This window comes from Neophocaena asiaeorientalis, unplaced genomic scaffold (genome assembly GCF_003031525.2).
Source record: "Neophocaena asiaeorientalis asiaeorientalis breed wild unplaced genomic scaffold, Neophocaena_asiaeorientalis_V1.1 scaffold124, whole genome shotgun sequence".
Lineage (NCBI taxonomy): Eukaryota > Metazoa > Chordata > Mammalia > Artiodactyla > Phocoenidae > Neophocaena > Neophocaena asiaeorientalis.
In genome coordinates this window covers 8124246-8141057 of record NW_020174135.1, presented here as the reverse complement: position 1 = coordinate 8141057, position 16812 = coordinate 8124246, and the positions used below count along the sequence as shown (strand labels likewise).

The 16812-nt window shown below is 35.7% G+C and overlaps 1 protein-coding gene across 1 annotated transcript in view; it reads left to right on the top strand.

Annotated features, from left to right (window-relative positions):
* Positions 1-16812, top strand: part of CCDC102B (coiled-coil domain containing 102B) — a 173856-nt gene that overhangs the window by 32743 nt on the left and 124301 nt on the right. Inside the window, exon 4 of the mRNA XM_024754945.1 lies at positions 2663-2779. Within this exon, the coding sequence (XP_024610713.1) occupies positions 2663-2779 (117 nt within the window). The remainder of the gene's footprint in view (positions 1-2662; positions 2780-16812) is intronic.

Here is a 16812-nt window from a genome sequence, read left to right as displayed (position 1 = left end):
TGCCATGGGTGCACATGAGCTGTCCAAAGGAGCAAATGCGTCAAGAGAACGGGTACATTCCAACATTCAACTCTGTCTTCTAACTTTTCTAGTACATTTTTTTCTGAAGGAAGGATGGCTAGACACATTTTAAAAATATCCTATTATTGTTCTTTAAATTTTTGAAATTGCTTTGTCCTTAATTTATGAATGCAATATATATTCATTTTTTTCCTGAAGATAGTGATTAGATTTTTTAAAAAAATCATTCTCTTTTATATCTTAAATTGTACCATTTTTCTGTTTTGTTTATTTTCTATCAGACATTCTGTTTCTTAATCTTGGTCATATTTTTTCATAGCCTTGGGGTTCTTCCTATGTCCAGAGATCCTTGATTTTCTGCTCACAGTGATGAATGAAAATGGAATTATTTTAGGTAATTGATGTGGATTCCCTCTACTGTTGCATATGAAAGTGTATTTTCCTGCTTCTTCTCTCCTTTGAGTGGTTCATTGAAAGTTCTGTTGACAATGGGGAGGGGGGTTTATGATTGATTTAGTTCCCTGAGAAGTAATGACCAAGATTTCAGAAGTTAAGCTAGGGGCACTCAATTACCACAATGAGTTAATTTTTTTTTTTTTTTTGGTGGACACAACCCAAAACCTGTGGCTTGCAATTTGTTATTCTTTTTTTTAGCAAAGTGACTTTTCTTTTCTTTTGGCCAGAGATTAATGCCACACTCTCTATTTAACTGACATGAAAGTGGAGTGAAACATGCATAGACAACCTTCCGATGGACTTTGTGGCATAATGTCCTGTTTCACTCTTGACTTTCGTGGTGCGTTTTCCATATTACCAATTCTGAACGTGAAGCCTCTGTGCAGTTGGCAAATCAGCCCCTCCCTCCACCATGGTCCATTTGTAGTATGTTGGCATGATAGTATCTTCTGTTATGCTCCCTCTATTATTTATTTCTGTAAGCTTATTGCCTTTCAGAAAATTATGACATTTAGCTTTACAACTATAAATGCAGTATTGGTTTATGCATTGGTTTAAGAACTCAGGTAATGAGTTTGGTAAGAATGTTCTCAAATTTGCTTCCCCCAGTTATTATTAGCTTTGTGAATTTGGGAATGTTACTTAAGCCTAGTAAAAATATGTTTTATTTTTCTTTAGGGTAGGGGGTAATAATAATAATACCTAACACAGAGGATTACTGTTAGCATTAAGTAAGGAAATATATATCAAGTCCAGTTCCTAGAGACTAGTACATGCTTAATATTACTATTAACAATAATAACATGAGTAAGATTATTTTAAAATTTTAAATAAGTGGTATAATGATAGCTTTTATATTCTAATTTATTGTCAGATTACATACAAATTATGTAATTTTAATTATGGAAACCTACATAGTGTAGGAAAAACATGTTAATAAAACAAAATAGCCTATGTGTATCTATCTACATATTATATATGTATCAAATTTCATGATTCTGCTGAAAACTTCTAATTATAAGGACAGCTATGGGGAAAAATCATTGTTTGCATTTCTAGGATTTTTCTCATTCCTATGTTTCTTTTTATAGACTTAGGTTTTAGGTTCACTGCAAAATTGAATGGAAGGTACATAGATCTCCCATATACAGCCCCACCCCCCCACTCATAGGTAGCTTCCCCCATTACCAAGGTCCTTCACCACAGTGGTACATTTACTACAATTGATAAACCTACAGGATACATTATAATCACCCAAAGTCCATAGTTTACCTAAGGTTCACTCTTGGTGTTGTACATTACTGGTTTAGACAAATGTATAAGGACATGCATCCATCGTTAGAGTTTCATACAGAGTAATTTCACTGCCTTAAAAACCTCTGTGCTCCACCAAGTCACCCCTTCCTCCTCCAAGCCCTGGAAACCACTGATCTTTTCATTGACGACATAGTTTTGCCTTTTCTAGAATGTCATATAGCTGGAATCATACAGTATGGAGCCTTTTCAGATTGGCTTCTTTCACTTAAAAATATGCCTTGATGTTTCCTCCATGTCTTTTCATGGTTTAATAGCGCTTTTGTTTGTTTGTTTGTTTGTTTTTTTAGTGCTGAACCATGTTCCATTGTCTGGATGTGCCAGAGTTTATTTATACTGTTTTCCTGCTGTAGTTTTCTATAGAAATTTATTGGCATCTTTTATAGATGTTCTACATACATTTTACCAGCTTGAGCATTATACAGTTGTATTTTTTCCGTTGCCCAAATTTGTCTCTGTTACAATCTATACACTTTTTATACTTCATCGAAAATATACGTAAGTAGGATTTCAAAGAGTACTATGGGACTAATATTCAAGACTGAAAGATCAGAATTAACTGGATTAGTTTAGAATCCACTTAGTCAATTATTAAGAATCTGTGGAGGTAAATAAGCTTTGTCCAATTTTCAACTTGTGAATTTAGATTAATGGAGAGTTGCTGATTTGTTTTCCAACAATATAGGACTTTTCAACTACAAGTGTAAAGAAATACATGGTTCAACTACAATATTTATAATAGCAACAACAAAACCTACCAGGTTATACATAGAAAAAACAAACTGAAAGCAAAATGAAAGACTAATGTGAATTATCCTGGAACCAGCCTTTGTAATATCATGTGGTTATGACTTTAATTTTCTTTTTTCAGTTTGACATTCTTCATGGTCAACATAAAAATAAAATGGAAGAAATATCAGGAGATATAAAGGAAGGATCGAAATCTAAAAATAGCAGTGACAGAGTGATCTATGAGTTAAGAGCAGAGGTAAGATACTGGGTAAAGAGTAATATACTAAAACATATCTGAAGGTTATTAAATGATATAATGTCCTAAGAAGTATAACTGAGGAGTCTTTGGTTATTTTATGAAAAAGAATGCTGCTGAACATCAAAAATAAAGTATCAGTGTACATGTGATCTAAAATGCTGTGAAATGATATTGGCCCAACACTATATCTGAATTGTCTGAATGTTATAAAGACAAATTGACTAAAAACCACCTGGACACACCCCTACCCTCACCCTGTATAAGGAACAAGTTCGCCCCCCACTGAGGAAGCGAGCAAGAAAGAGAACCTGTTTGTTCTTGTTCTCCCCTGCTGCAGCAGGGGCCCCAGTGAAGACTTGCCTGAAAAAAAAAAAAAAAAAACCTACCTTATAGCTGATACATCTTACTGTAAATAAATACTTATTAAAAGTTTGATCAGCTGCTGGATCTCATGTGTTAAGACATTATCAGGAACAATGACATTCAAAATTTGTTACATGTAGTTCCTGGTTGAATTCACATGGCTGTTGGCAATTAGCAGTAGGCAGAATTACCTCACTTTGGTTATAGTTAATTCATTTCTTAGGTGTGCCGAGTAAAATGGTGGAAACAGCTAGTTTCCGCTCCCACCACCACCACCAACGACAAATTAATTTTCACAGATTGTACATTCTGTTTTCTTTGTCTTGTTGGTAAAGGAGGAATTATCATCCTTAGAGATAGGAGGGGAGATTGAATTATTTGTACTTTATAGAACATTGTGTTAGTGCATTAAAAGTGGGAAATCATAAATTATGTATTATGTAATGGGTAATTCTGGAAGATGTCTTAGATACAAATGTGTAAGAACAATTCAGGAAATGGAATTAAGTTAGTGAAAAATATAGGTTGGGAGGAAAGTAATTTGTACTAGAAGGTTTCTTCCTTATAAAATTCTGTAAAGGCTGAATTCACACCTCAGTATGTTTTATATCAGATGAACATAGTGCAATGGAAAATGCATAGATTTCAGAACAAAAGTGGCTCCATCACTTACCGATTACTTTATTCTGGTCAACTCCTTAAGCCTCTCTAAATATCAGTTTACAAATTGTCATAAGGGAAGTAAGAGTAATACTAGTTATCACACAGGATTTTTGAAAAGATTACGTATTGCAGGGGAAAAATTGTCAGAGGCAGAGTGCTTTACTGTTGGGAATTAGCTAAGATATTCAGGAGAATTTGCCCTTCCTGAGATTAGCTCTTCCCTTGTCACCTCTTCTATGAGTCATGTAAGGGATGTTGGGGTGAGGGAGGATATATAGAGACATCCGTGATGAGAAAGACTGAACTGTTGAAAACATCGCTTCCTAACAGTGAAGTCAAAGGGGAAAAAATGATGGCTCGTATATCTTTTGTTTTCTAAGAGGAACCAAACCAGCAGGATACATACCAGTTTTCCTTGGCCCTGAGATCTGAGAGGTATCTTTGATTAAGGATCGCACACTATGTCATGTACAAGCTTATTTAGGAGTTAGAGACAAATGCAGAGGAAGGCACATATGGTTGTTAATACTCTCCTCAAAAGCTGATGGCATTGTCTTAGATCATCATTTTCGGGATACATTGGGAGCCATAGCAATATAGGAGCTCTGATATACAACTGTTTTAGTTTGGTGTAATAGAAAGTTCTGAGACTCATTTGAGTAAGCTATTTCACATCTATAGAGCTCAATTATGTATCTTAAATTAGGATACAAACATTTTGCCCACCTAAAGGCACTTTTCCATAAGATATTCAAGCACTATGATATATAATTTTTGCTATTTTGAAATTCTTAATGAAGCACTTAATGCTGAAAGCAAATGTAGACATGAATTGCCTATGTCTTTTACTCTGTGCACTTGAATGTTATATTCGAATGAATTAAATTTCAGAAAGAAGGCTTTGTTCAAAAGAAAACAAATATTGGGACAAATTCTTATAGAAACAGTAATCTTGTGTGTGTGTGTTGTATATATGAGTCTATGTGTTCATTTAAACTTTAAATTAGGATAGAAGCTACCTCCTTTCTTTGGAAAAGAAGATATAACCACTCTGTTGTCATTGTTTTGTTTTTTATACTGGTTATGTTTAGGTCTTTAAATCTTTTTATGTTTGCCTAAAAGTCATTGGGTGATTATGCCATAATTTAATTAAAATATAATCTATTTTTAAAAATCTGTTTAGTTTTAGTGTTACATATATAATCAATATTGCAGTAAACATGCATGTCCACATGCATCTTTAAACATTAAAAAATGGCTTAGGGTAAATTCCTAGAAATGGTATGGCTTTTTCAAGAGAATGTTTATTTTTTCAGTATTTTATACACACTGCCAGATTGTCCATTAGAAAAATTATATCCATTTACATTCTCACTCACCTGCAATGTATAAACATGCTCATTCTATAGCCAACAGTATATATTATTGTTTTTAAAATTTTCCTAGCTGATAGGCCAAAAAGATCATTTTAATTTGTATTTTATTGATCTAAACATACACTTCTGGTTGTTTGCTCATTTTTATTAGTATAAGGTTTATTATAATAGCTACCATTTACTGAGAACTTATTGTGTACATCACACATATATTGCTGAGCCATTGAAATATAAAATCTTATTTAATATTTTAATACTCTTATGATCTGTGTATTCTTAGCTACTTTCAATGGAAAGAATCTTAGAGGACTTACCTTGATCAAGGATACAACAAACGTTATGCTCAAGGATACATCAAATGTTATATAGATAATCTTTTACCTATGTTCTTATTTAGTTCCAGTTTCTCAGAGGCACACACTCAGGTCAGATTGTTCAGCAGGTTAGGATCTTACCAAAGGCCACCAGCCCATGAGTTAAATCCTGAAGCCACATGTTACCAGCAGTCAGTATCTGACATTGCTACCCCGGTCTGTCCTCATTCTGTGGGTTTACTGAAGCAACAACTCTGGAAATACAATAGATTTTGATTGTTGGAATTTAAAAATAGTATCTTCATATCAAACATCACGATTTTCTAACCATTGATGATCCCCATATGTCATGGGCACCTTTTAAAAACTGTTACTAGGGCTTCCCTGGTGACGCAGTGGTTGAGAGTCTGCCTGCTGATGCAGGGGACATGGGTTCGTGCCCCAGTCCAGGAGGAGCTCACATGCCGTGGAGCAGCTGGGCCCGTGAGCCATGGCCGCTGAGCCTGCACGTCTGGAGCCTGTGCTCCTCAACGGGAGAGGCCACAACAGTGAGAGGCCCGCGTACCGCAAAAAATAAAAACAAGACAAAACAAAACTGTTACTAACACCCACCAATTTGATAATAGTATTGTTTGCACTTGAGGAGTGTGTTTTACTTATCTCTTAATCTGCCCAGTCTCTTTCAGAAATAGTTTGATGATGATCTTCCCATTTTGGAAATCTGATTGGTCAAAGAAATTCAAAATGCAGTCTTGATAAAAAGGCCCCAGAGTATTTAAATAATTGACTCTTCTGGACAATGTGTAATGAGGTGAATTCTCTGAGCAGGAAGTCACTTGGTAAATGAATATATCTTAACATATGCATATATGCATATGCATAATGGATGCATTTGATCTTTTCTCCACATTTAAGATCAAGACCCCTTGAACTAGAAATGAGAGTTTATTTAGAATGGAAATGAACTGGCATTCTGAGTGAAGAAATTGTTACCTTTTTCTACAACCTGGCTGCTTCTTGACAGCAGACTCATAATCAGGAAACACTCACATTACATTTTTTAGGCCAAACTTTTTGGGATAAACATTTTCCAAGGGAAAATAATTAGTTTATCTTGTATTATTCCAAAAATATATCACTTACATTTCAGTTTCAAATTTTGGGGAATTTTGATTTCATATTTCTTTTCTGTGGTTTGTTCTTTTCTCACCTATTCACACATTTATATCCTATTCCTATTCCACTTTGGAAAGATTAAGTAGACATACTTTTCCCTACTTAATTCAATAAATCAAATAAAAACTCTGAACATTATACGTAAAGTAAACATAAAAGACTCAAAGTTGAAGAGAAAAGGCATTCAGCTAGGTATCTTGGGACCTAAGAAATTACATGGAGGAGTTTCCTGGGTTTTCTTTTCTCTGCATATATGCCAGAATTGGAGCTGAAGAAGCTAGCAGCCTGGAAATAACAACAGGCACAGATAAAAACAAAACCAAAAACAAAATGCAACTGAAGTCTTCTTGCTCTAGTTAAAGGACTAGGGAATGGTCAGCTTAGCAAGACAGGAAACCACTAGACAATAATTGTTCTAATCCACCAAATATTACAGAAAACAGTGGTGCCCCACTCAGCTCCTGTTAGTAAATCTGAATGGGGAGCCTACATTTCCACCCTCACAAGACAGTAGAAAGTTGCCCAGTCCTTCCTTTTGGAGTGTTGGCATAGAAGGCTGAGCTGGAACCAGGGTTTCATCCCTGCTGGGCAACAGTGAGACCCCCAGAGCTTGTGGTGTCAGTGAAAACCACGTAGGGGGCCTGTACTTTCACCTCCACCCTCTCCCAGCTGCAGAGGTCTAGTGGATAGCTGGAGCACCCATCCCCATCCAGCAGTAACTAGGAGCGTCCCCAGTCGGGTACCAATGGAGGTTTGGTGGGACCTGGACTTCTACCTTCACCTGGGAGTAATGAGTCCATGCTGCTGCTTTACCTTCCAGAATGGTACATCAGAGGATCCTGTCTAACACAGAATGTTTAGATGAGAACCAGAGTCTCATAAGATAATACCCAAAATGTCCAGGACACAGTTGAATATTACTCATCATATCAAGAACCAAAATATCTCAGAATGAATGAAAGAAGACAATCAACAAATGCCAACACTGCAAAGACAGAGATGTTTCCATTTCTTGGTGAGAATTTTAAGGTGGCCATCATAAAAATGCTTTAATCAGCAATCATGACCATGCTTGAAACAAATGAAAAAAATAGAAATCCTCAGTAAAGAAACAGAAAGTCTCAGCAGAGAAATAGAAAATACAAAGAAGAAACAAATGGAAAAGTTAGAAGGGAAAAACACAATAACCAAAATTTTTTAAAATTATGAATGGAAGGAAGAGAAGAAAGAATCAGTGAACTTGAAGACAGAGCAATAGAAATTACCCAGTCCGAATGACAAAAAGAAAATAGTCTGAAAGAAAACAAAGACTTTGCTAACAGGGATTGAGGTAGGGGCCTGTGGGATGCTAACAAAGATCACTTATGTCACTGGAGGCCAGTTTGAGAGGAGAAATTATGAGGGGCCGAATACTACTCAAAGAAATAGAGTGAAAAATTTCCAAATTTAGGAAAAGGGTCAAATCTATAGTCAAGATGCTTAGTAAACCTCAATCAGCATAACCTCAAGTATATCCACATCCAGATACTTAGTCAAACTTATGGAGAACTAAGAAATAATGATCTTGACAACACCAAGAAGGAAATTACACCTGACCTACAGGGAAAAAATAATCCAAATGACAGTGAAAATTTCATCAGAAACCATGGAGGCCAGAAAGAAGTGGCACACTTTTCTCCAAGTTCTAAAAGAATTGTCAACTCAAAATGCTATATCCAGTGAAAATACCTTTTAGGACATTCTCAGATGAAAGAAAACCAAGATAATTTGTCTCCAGTAAATAAGCACATGAAAAGGTATCAACACATTAGTCATCAAGGAAGTGCAAATTAAAACCACAGTGAGATAAAACTACACATTTATCAGAATGGTTAAAATAAAAATTAGTGACAACAGGAATGCTGGTGAGAATGCAGAGCTACTGGATCACCCAACTTGCTACAGGAGATGTAAATGATAACAATCACATTGGGAAACAGTTTGGTGAGTTCCCAAATAACAACTATCATGTGACCAGGAAATTGTACACCTGTGCATTTCTCTCAAAGAAATGAAAACTTATATCCACACAAAACTTATACATGAATCTTTAAAGTGGTTTTGTTTATAAATGCCAAAACTTGGATACAACAATGATACCTTCAATGGGTAAATAATTAAAAGCCATTACAGCTATACCTTGGGATAAACTCCTCAGCAATAAAACGGAATGAATTCTTGATCTATGCAGCAATCTGGCTGCATCTGCGGAGAAGCATGTTGAACGAAAAATATCAATCTCAAAAGACGGTATAGCCCATGATTCCATTTATATTACAGTATTGAAATGACAAAACTTTAGAAATGGAGAGAAGATTAGTGGTTGCCGGGAAAGAAGGCATGATGGGGGGGGAGTGTGTGTGGCTATTAAATGGCAACATAATGCATCCTTGTGATGGAAATGGTCTGTATTTTGACTATGTTATTGTTGACATCTAGTTATTATACTGTACTATAGAGTTACAAGATGTTATCATTAGGAAAAACCAGATAAAGTACACATGGGATTTATTTTGATCATTTCTTACAACTGCTTAAGAATGTACAATTATCTCAAAATAAAAATTCAGTTAAAAAATCCCAATCTTCTCTCAATATGTATGACAAGTTCCACCCTTTCTACATTCTCCTCTGAAAATATGTATCCCTCATTTTATTTCCATTTTTGGGATCCGAGAGACCTGGGTCCAAGCAAGTTCTTAACCTGGCACTGACTTGCTGTCTGACTTCCTACTAACTACATGGATTTTCTAAGTCTGTTTGATTATCTGAAAAATAGTATTTAAGTAACAACTCGTCTAAAGGATTAATTCATCCATATATGTAAAGTGCTAAAGATTTTACATTATGTGTATGTAGTAGGTATGCAAGAAATACATGTTTTCTCCTTTGTCATTCAAATTTCATTTAGTACATCCTATATTGGAATGACAATCCAGATTTTTAGATATTAGTAACATTGTAGATAATTCTGTGATATCCCATAGAAAACTTCAGAATACTTCTATATGTGTGTGTTCTTCCTCTCCTCAACTGTAAGCTTTTTGGAGTTTAAGGGTACTGTCTTACAGCAACGGCACTGAGCACAGTTTCTGTTGCCAAATAGGTTTCCAATAAATGTTTGACGGGGGAAATGCATCTTTTAACGTGAATAATCTAGCTCCAAAATTAGTCTGTAAATCTTCCAAAGGAGTAGCATACATTTTCCCATTCCTGAATCACCAAGTGTCTTGCACATATCTCTTCACGCTTTGACAGTTAAGGCAAGTCTTTAATGATTATATGGACAAAGACCATGAAAGTCTTGAGCAGGAAAGAACCTAAAAGGTACAGTCTAGTCCTTCATTTCACAGATTCCCTTTCTCACATTAGCGAATTACCCACAATGGGCTCTTCCGGCTCTAGATGTGTCCCCATCCCCATGCCGTTGACACACATTGTCTTTGATACTTCATTAGGATTAAAATCTTTCCACATAATATGAGAGAATACTCTTTAAATGATTTCTTTTTCTTCCTAAACTGCAATATGATATAAGTTGAAGGAACAAAGTATATTCATTTTTTTCTCTCTTTCAGAATGTCTCTATTTATTTACTTTTAAAATGTTGCTTCCCAAGTAAGGAAAAAAGACCCAGATGGGTAACATGTTGAATTTAACTTGTGATTATATAAGTAGTCCTCTTTATTTTGCTTATGCAAGATAAAACATAAACATTTTGTAACAAAATTTTTTCACACCCAGAAATCGTATCATTGTTGAGGTTTAAGGGAACTTTCCTCCACATGTGTACCAACTGGATTCTCTCTGCATAGGCAAAATGATAGTGAAGTGAAAAACAAAGCAAGGCAATAAAATAAGTAATTTGTATGCTCATTCATTCATTGTCAATCATCTATTCAACAAACACTTATCAACCATCTACAGTGTCCTTGGTACTGGAATTAAGCACTGAGGAGTTGATGGAGTGATAGCCACAGTGGAAAACAAACAAAGAAACCCAGCAGTTAAACAGTGTGTTATGTACTTTGATGGGTAATGTATAGTGATCTATGTGAGCTCATAGAAAAGATGTCGAGGATGAGATGTGAATGATGAACAGCATCTAACCCACGTAAAGGGGAAAGGTAGAGGTAAGGACTGTAAATGATAAAGGGAGTAGCAGGTGAGAAAGCTAGAGACCACAGTATTGCCAGGAAATAAATGTAATAAAAAGAATGTTCTGACCGGTAAAAGATTTAGAGCATTTCTGTTGAGTAGGAGACTATATTGAGAAGTATTTTTTAAATACTGGGATATTGACAGTAAAGCAAAAATTCCTTCTTTCGCTCTTATGCAACTATAGAATTATGCTCATTTGGGGGGAATATTTTGATCACTAGAAGAGTAACAGTCTAGCGGAGAGCAATTCATTACCGGGTTTTTTATTTCAGGTAAGGTGGGGGAAAATACAGAGGGCAGAAAAATGTTTTGTTCTCTGTTTAAAAAGAGAAAATATTTTCAACATGTTTTCTTAAATTACAAATTCAATTTTTAGTCCTGCAAATATTTTATAGTATCTACTGTGCTAGGATCTAGTAATTCAGTGGTGTCCAAAGTAGAAATGGGCCTGTCCTCAGAGAACTGCCTCAATGAGAGACACAGGATTCATCAAAAACCGTACAGTTAATTGCATGTTTTCAGCTCTACGGGAGCTACATAACAGATGTGCATGATGGCGGGGGAGCTGACCTAGTTAGGAACTTTAGATTTAAAATTTTAAATACCTGAGATTTATTTACTAACATAGTTAAATAGAATCTTCTTTATGAGAAGGCTGTTGTATAACTAGAAATCCAGTGCCGTAATAATTTAATTTTCTGAGATTGCCACAATAGGTGTTGATTTGAATTGATTTAAATCTCTTGTATCTCATACCTCTTATTGACTTTACATGTTCCAGCAAAGAGAGTTAGGTTACTGATAATACTATGAATGTATCTGAAATGGTTATATAATTTTGAAAGAGGATATTGATGTTTGCAAGTAGGTTAACTTAGAAGTCTGTTAATGGTATGGATTTAAGCATTCTGGCACACTGTGAGTTCATATTGACGAAACTCAGGAAACAGAATCTATAAAAAGATATTTGATATGAGTAAACCATTAGAGAAAAATAATATTCTGGTAAAAGTGAAAATCAAACTGTTACACATGGATATGCATTCTGGTCATTTAGACAAATATAAGTCTAAATGGTCTAATTATCCAAGACGAAAACTGTCACTTGTCCTGGAGTTACAGAAAACTGATAAATACAAAATCAAATAATGGATGAAAGCTTGTGATCACTTTCCCAGGAAGTATTAAGTGCCTTGAGTAAACAGGCTTTTATTTTTTCAAAAAGGGTTTTAAATTATGTGGAGTAGAATAAAGTATTTAAACATCTTTGCTCGGGTATCTCAACAGCAGTAGCTTTTCCCTGGTAACTAGGTCTTTGGAAAAGTTTTCTAGCTGAGTTAGATTGATGATTTAATTACAATCTGAGATTTTGTTTCTTTAACTGTACATTTCTTACTAACTTCTGTTGGATAGAAAACAGTCTACCAAAGATTGGAATGTGGGCGGTTCTTCTAATAGAAGAAACTGTTAATCAAAACTCTTAAATGTTGGTTTGTCTCAGAATCAGCCCATGTCTTCAGAAATCGCTGCATGTTTTGGTGCCAACCTAAAACTAACCAACCTCAAGGCACCTAGTGTTTCCTCAGTGTCCGCAGGTAACCTAAGGTCTCCACTGTGATGCTCTCTATGTCTCGTCCTCTTTGGGTCACTCACACGCTTTTGGGACTTTTCCTGGTCCTTTGGCCCATAAGCTCTGAACAATTCTTTCAAGATCCTGTTTACTGCTTTCCATGGTGGCAACAAGTGAACTTAGCAAATTCATATTAATACGCTATTTACATTTTCATGGCATCATATCAATTATTCCTCTCAATGCTTCAAATTCAAAACTGCTTTGCTAAAAGTGTTACAGTATAGTTGCACTGAATCAGGATTCAAATCTCCAGTAAAGAGAAATATTGTTTTATGCTAGAGGCATTTGATTTAGAACTTTCCTATTGCCATCCTTAAAAATGCTTCCCTTAGAAAACATGTTTCCATATGAACAGAGACCTTCTGGGAACATGTGCTTTAAACTAAATGAGCAGTCACACTCTCTTCTTCCACCAAAACCCCAGGTTCATATGAACATGGCATAAGAGGTGAAGCAGAGGCCTGTCAGTTTAGATGGTGGAGATCTTAACCTCCTCCTGCAGTAGGGCTTGGTTCATGGTAGTTGCCCTCAACATGGCTGTTGGTTGAATGGATGAGGAGAAGGTAAGGTACATATCAAAAAAATGAGAGCCTTCTGTTTCAACCGTCTGTGAGGTTGAAAAAAAAAAAAAACCAGGGCTTCCCTAGTGGCACAGTGGTTGAGAGTCCGCCTGCCGATGCAGGGGACGTGGGTTCGTGCCCCGGTCTGGGAAAATTCCACATGCCGCGGAGTGGCTGGGCCCCTGAACCATGGCCGCTGAGCCTGCATGTCCGGAGCCTGTGCTCCACAACGGGAGAGTCCGCAAGAGTGAAAGGCCCGCGTACCGGAAAAAAAAAAAAAAATCAAAGTGGGAAGAAGGTATAACTGAGCATAACATACTCATTTGGAAAATGGTTTGATGTGTTTTATATTTGACTACATTTGATGTGTTCAAAATACACTGGTTTCCTATGTGCCTATTAATACAGCTTGGTGGATATAACATTTGTTTTTAAGATTTAGTTATTATTTAATTATTTTTGGCTGTGTCCAGTCTCAGTTGCAGCACGCGGGATCTTTCGTTGTGGCACTCAGGCTCTTCATTGTGGCGCATGGGCTTCTCTCTAGTTGTGGCGCATGGGCTTCTCTCTAGTTGTGACGTGTGGGTTTTCTCCTCTCTAGTTGTGGGGCGCAGGCTCCAGGGCACGTGGGCTCTGTAGTTTGCGGCACACGGGCTCTAGTTGTGGCACCCGGGCTTTAATTGCCCCACAGCATGTGGGATCTTAGTTCCCTGACCAGGGATCAAATCTGCATCCTCTGCATTGCAAGGTGGATTCTTTACCACTGGACCACCAGGGAAGTCCCGAGTATAACGTTTTTAAGGGCCAAAAATATCCAGAAACTAGTGACTAGTTCTGTTCCTCCAGGTCTCAAATCTGTTGTTAATACTTCCCTTTGTAGGTTATGTGACTCCCCTTACAGGGAGTCCACCCTGATTGGTGATCTCTCTTCTGCACAATTCCCATCTGACTCTATGCCCACATGGTCTCCGGAGAATGCTCTGCTGCTCTTGGATATTTATTAACCCTCTTGCATGTGAATCAAAGTTTCTATTACACTGTCTCAATTATATTTATGGAATAGATGATTTTATTTCTTTCCATTTTTGAGTTTTGGAGGCTGTGTTGAGAAAGAGAGATTTAGTCTGTGGTCGTGTTCTAAACTGTGATCCCCAAAGGATACTATTTTTTGATCACAGGTGGGCATTTATTATAGCATTGATTACAGAAGATAACTTTAAGAAACTCATTTATTTGGATATTGGAAAACAGACATCTAAGTAATATAGGTTAAAGAAAGAAATTTAATGAAATTTCAGACTGAAGGACAAAAACGCTGAAATCTTGAGGGGTGCTGCGAAATGCAGGGATACTTATAACGTCAATGACTATATTAGGAAACAGTTATGTCTGCCGTGGGATAATGCTTCTCAGATCTCAATTACAGGGAGTGTAATTAACCCAGAACCCCAGCTGCTGTACTCTGAAACCCAGGCAATGACACTGCACTTGCCATAGACTACTCCCAGCCAGACAGGCTTCCTTGTTTTGGGAGATGCAACCCTTCCAACTAGCGACTTTGACTCAAAAGCTCCTCTGTGGTCTCACCTACCTTTCCCTGGAAGGCACTGATGTCTGAGATGATTGGACCCAACCTTCCTTATTTCCCTGTCTCTCCGTTACTCAGAGTCAATCCTGACCAGAATCTGACTGTTTTCTGCCTTTCCTGACTCCCCTGACCTGCATTATCTCTCATATGCATTCCCCATAATAAATTCATTACATTTAAAATGCCAATTGTAAGAGTTGCTTCTTCAAGTACCCAGAATAACCCAATAACAAAGACAAAAGGTTAGCAAGCTAAATTCTAGCAGAAAAAAAAGAAACAATGGATGTAGAAAGAGGGAAAGTCAATATTAGGAGTTAATAATAAAATATATATATATATATAATAGAGTTAGCAAAGATAGAAGTTGGTTCTTTGAAGAAAAAATGAAATTCAGGCAGAATTAATTAAGAGCTATAATTAGAAAGCACTAGTGATAAACAAGGGACACAGCTTTAGATAGAGCAAGGATGCTAATAAAAATAAAATCTTACATGAGATGAATTATTGGCCAGAAAATATAACTTACCCAGTATGACTCTTGTAAAAATAGAACGTCTGAATTGATTTATAACATTAAATAAAGTAAATTTAAAATTAATGAATTAAAACTCTTTTTGTAATAAAACTCCAGCATCAGAATGCTTTATGGTTAAGTTCTACCATTCAAAGTAGATAATTCCAGTTTTCTAGAACATCTTCTAGAAAAGAGGAAAAACTTCCCAATTCTCCCCACTGTGTTAGTTTAATCCTTATACTGCATCTAGGCAAGGGTCATATAAGCAAGGAAAGTTATAATCAATTTCACACATAAGTATAATGGCAAAAATACTAACCAAATACGAGTAGTCTTAATCTTATGGTTAATAAAAAATTTGATTTGTCACAGGAATGCAAGGTATACTATAACATTAGATCACTTATTATATAAGTCAGCACATTAAACAGAGTACAAGAAAAAATCAATTATGTGGTTATCTACAAGTTTGCTTTCAGTTGCTTCAATTCATGATTATAGGGAAAAACATTTTAGCACACAAAGAATCAAAGTGAATTTTTAAACCTGATAGAGTAACAAAATTTTAGAGAACAATATTTTATTAAATGATGAACTATTAGAAGCATGGTATCACTTTTTATTGAACATTCCATTTCAGATGCTAGGCAGTTCAACAAAAGAAGAAAAAGTTACAAGAATTGGAAAGATACAAAACTGTAATGATCACAGATGGTGCAATTACCTATTTAGAAAACACCAAATAATCTAAAAATTATAATTCATAAAAGTTTAGAGATACCACTGGATATAAGAGCAATTAATATGTATATACCAGCAAAAATTATATCTATAAATATATATTTATTATAAATAGAGTAGCATTTGTGTAATGATTGGTAAACCAAAGAAACAACAGAATAAGAGCCCAAACACAGAGCCACCCACATATGGACAGTTGATCTATCAACAGAGTTGTCTTTGGAAGCCAGTGGTAAATAGTGTAGCCAGTAAAAAACATTGACTTTAGATTAAAGATGAATGGAAGGAATTAACTTGCATTATAATATTCATCTTTTTAATGAACAATCTCAGTTTAATGCTTTAAAAGACTGTGATTCTGGCTTAATCAACAAGACAAAACTAATTTTTTATTCTTCACTATGTTTTTGAAAGAATTCATCAATATATCTCTTTTGTCAGATTTCCCCCCAAACATACTAAAAAAGCAACATTAAAACATAAAATTGTTACACTAAGGCATTTTTGATGTAAAGTGGTGATTTAGGGGGTTCTCATTAATACTTTTGGCACTATTTCATTTTTATCATCATCCTCTAGATTTAATTCACTCTACCATCTCCTTTTCTACTATTTCCCCCCTGTAAATCATGTACTGTGTGCTTTTTTCTTCTTTACAGCTCAGTGTTAGTAATGAAAGTTAACTTTCTATTGTATCTGAACCATCAGAGTACAATTAGTCAAAATAACTTCTAATTAAAATGGTTGTTAATCCTTTAGAAAAAATAAATACATGGATTAACATGAATCATAATCTCAGTTGAGTGGAAAACCTTGCTTTAGGTTGTATCAGCAGTTTCATGTTATTTAGGCGCTGAGAGCTATAAGAATCTCTGAGAAGACCATCCCTGGGGCCAGGAAAG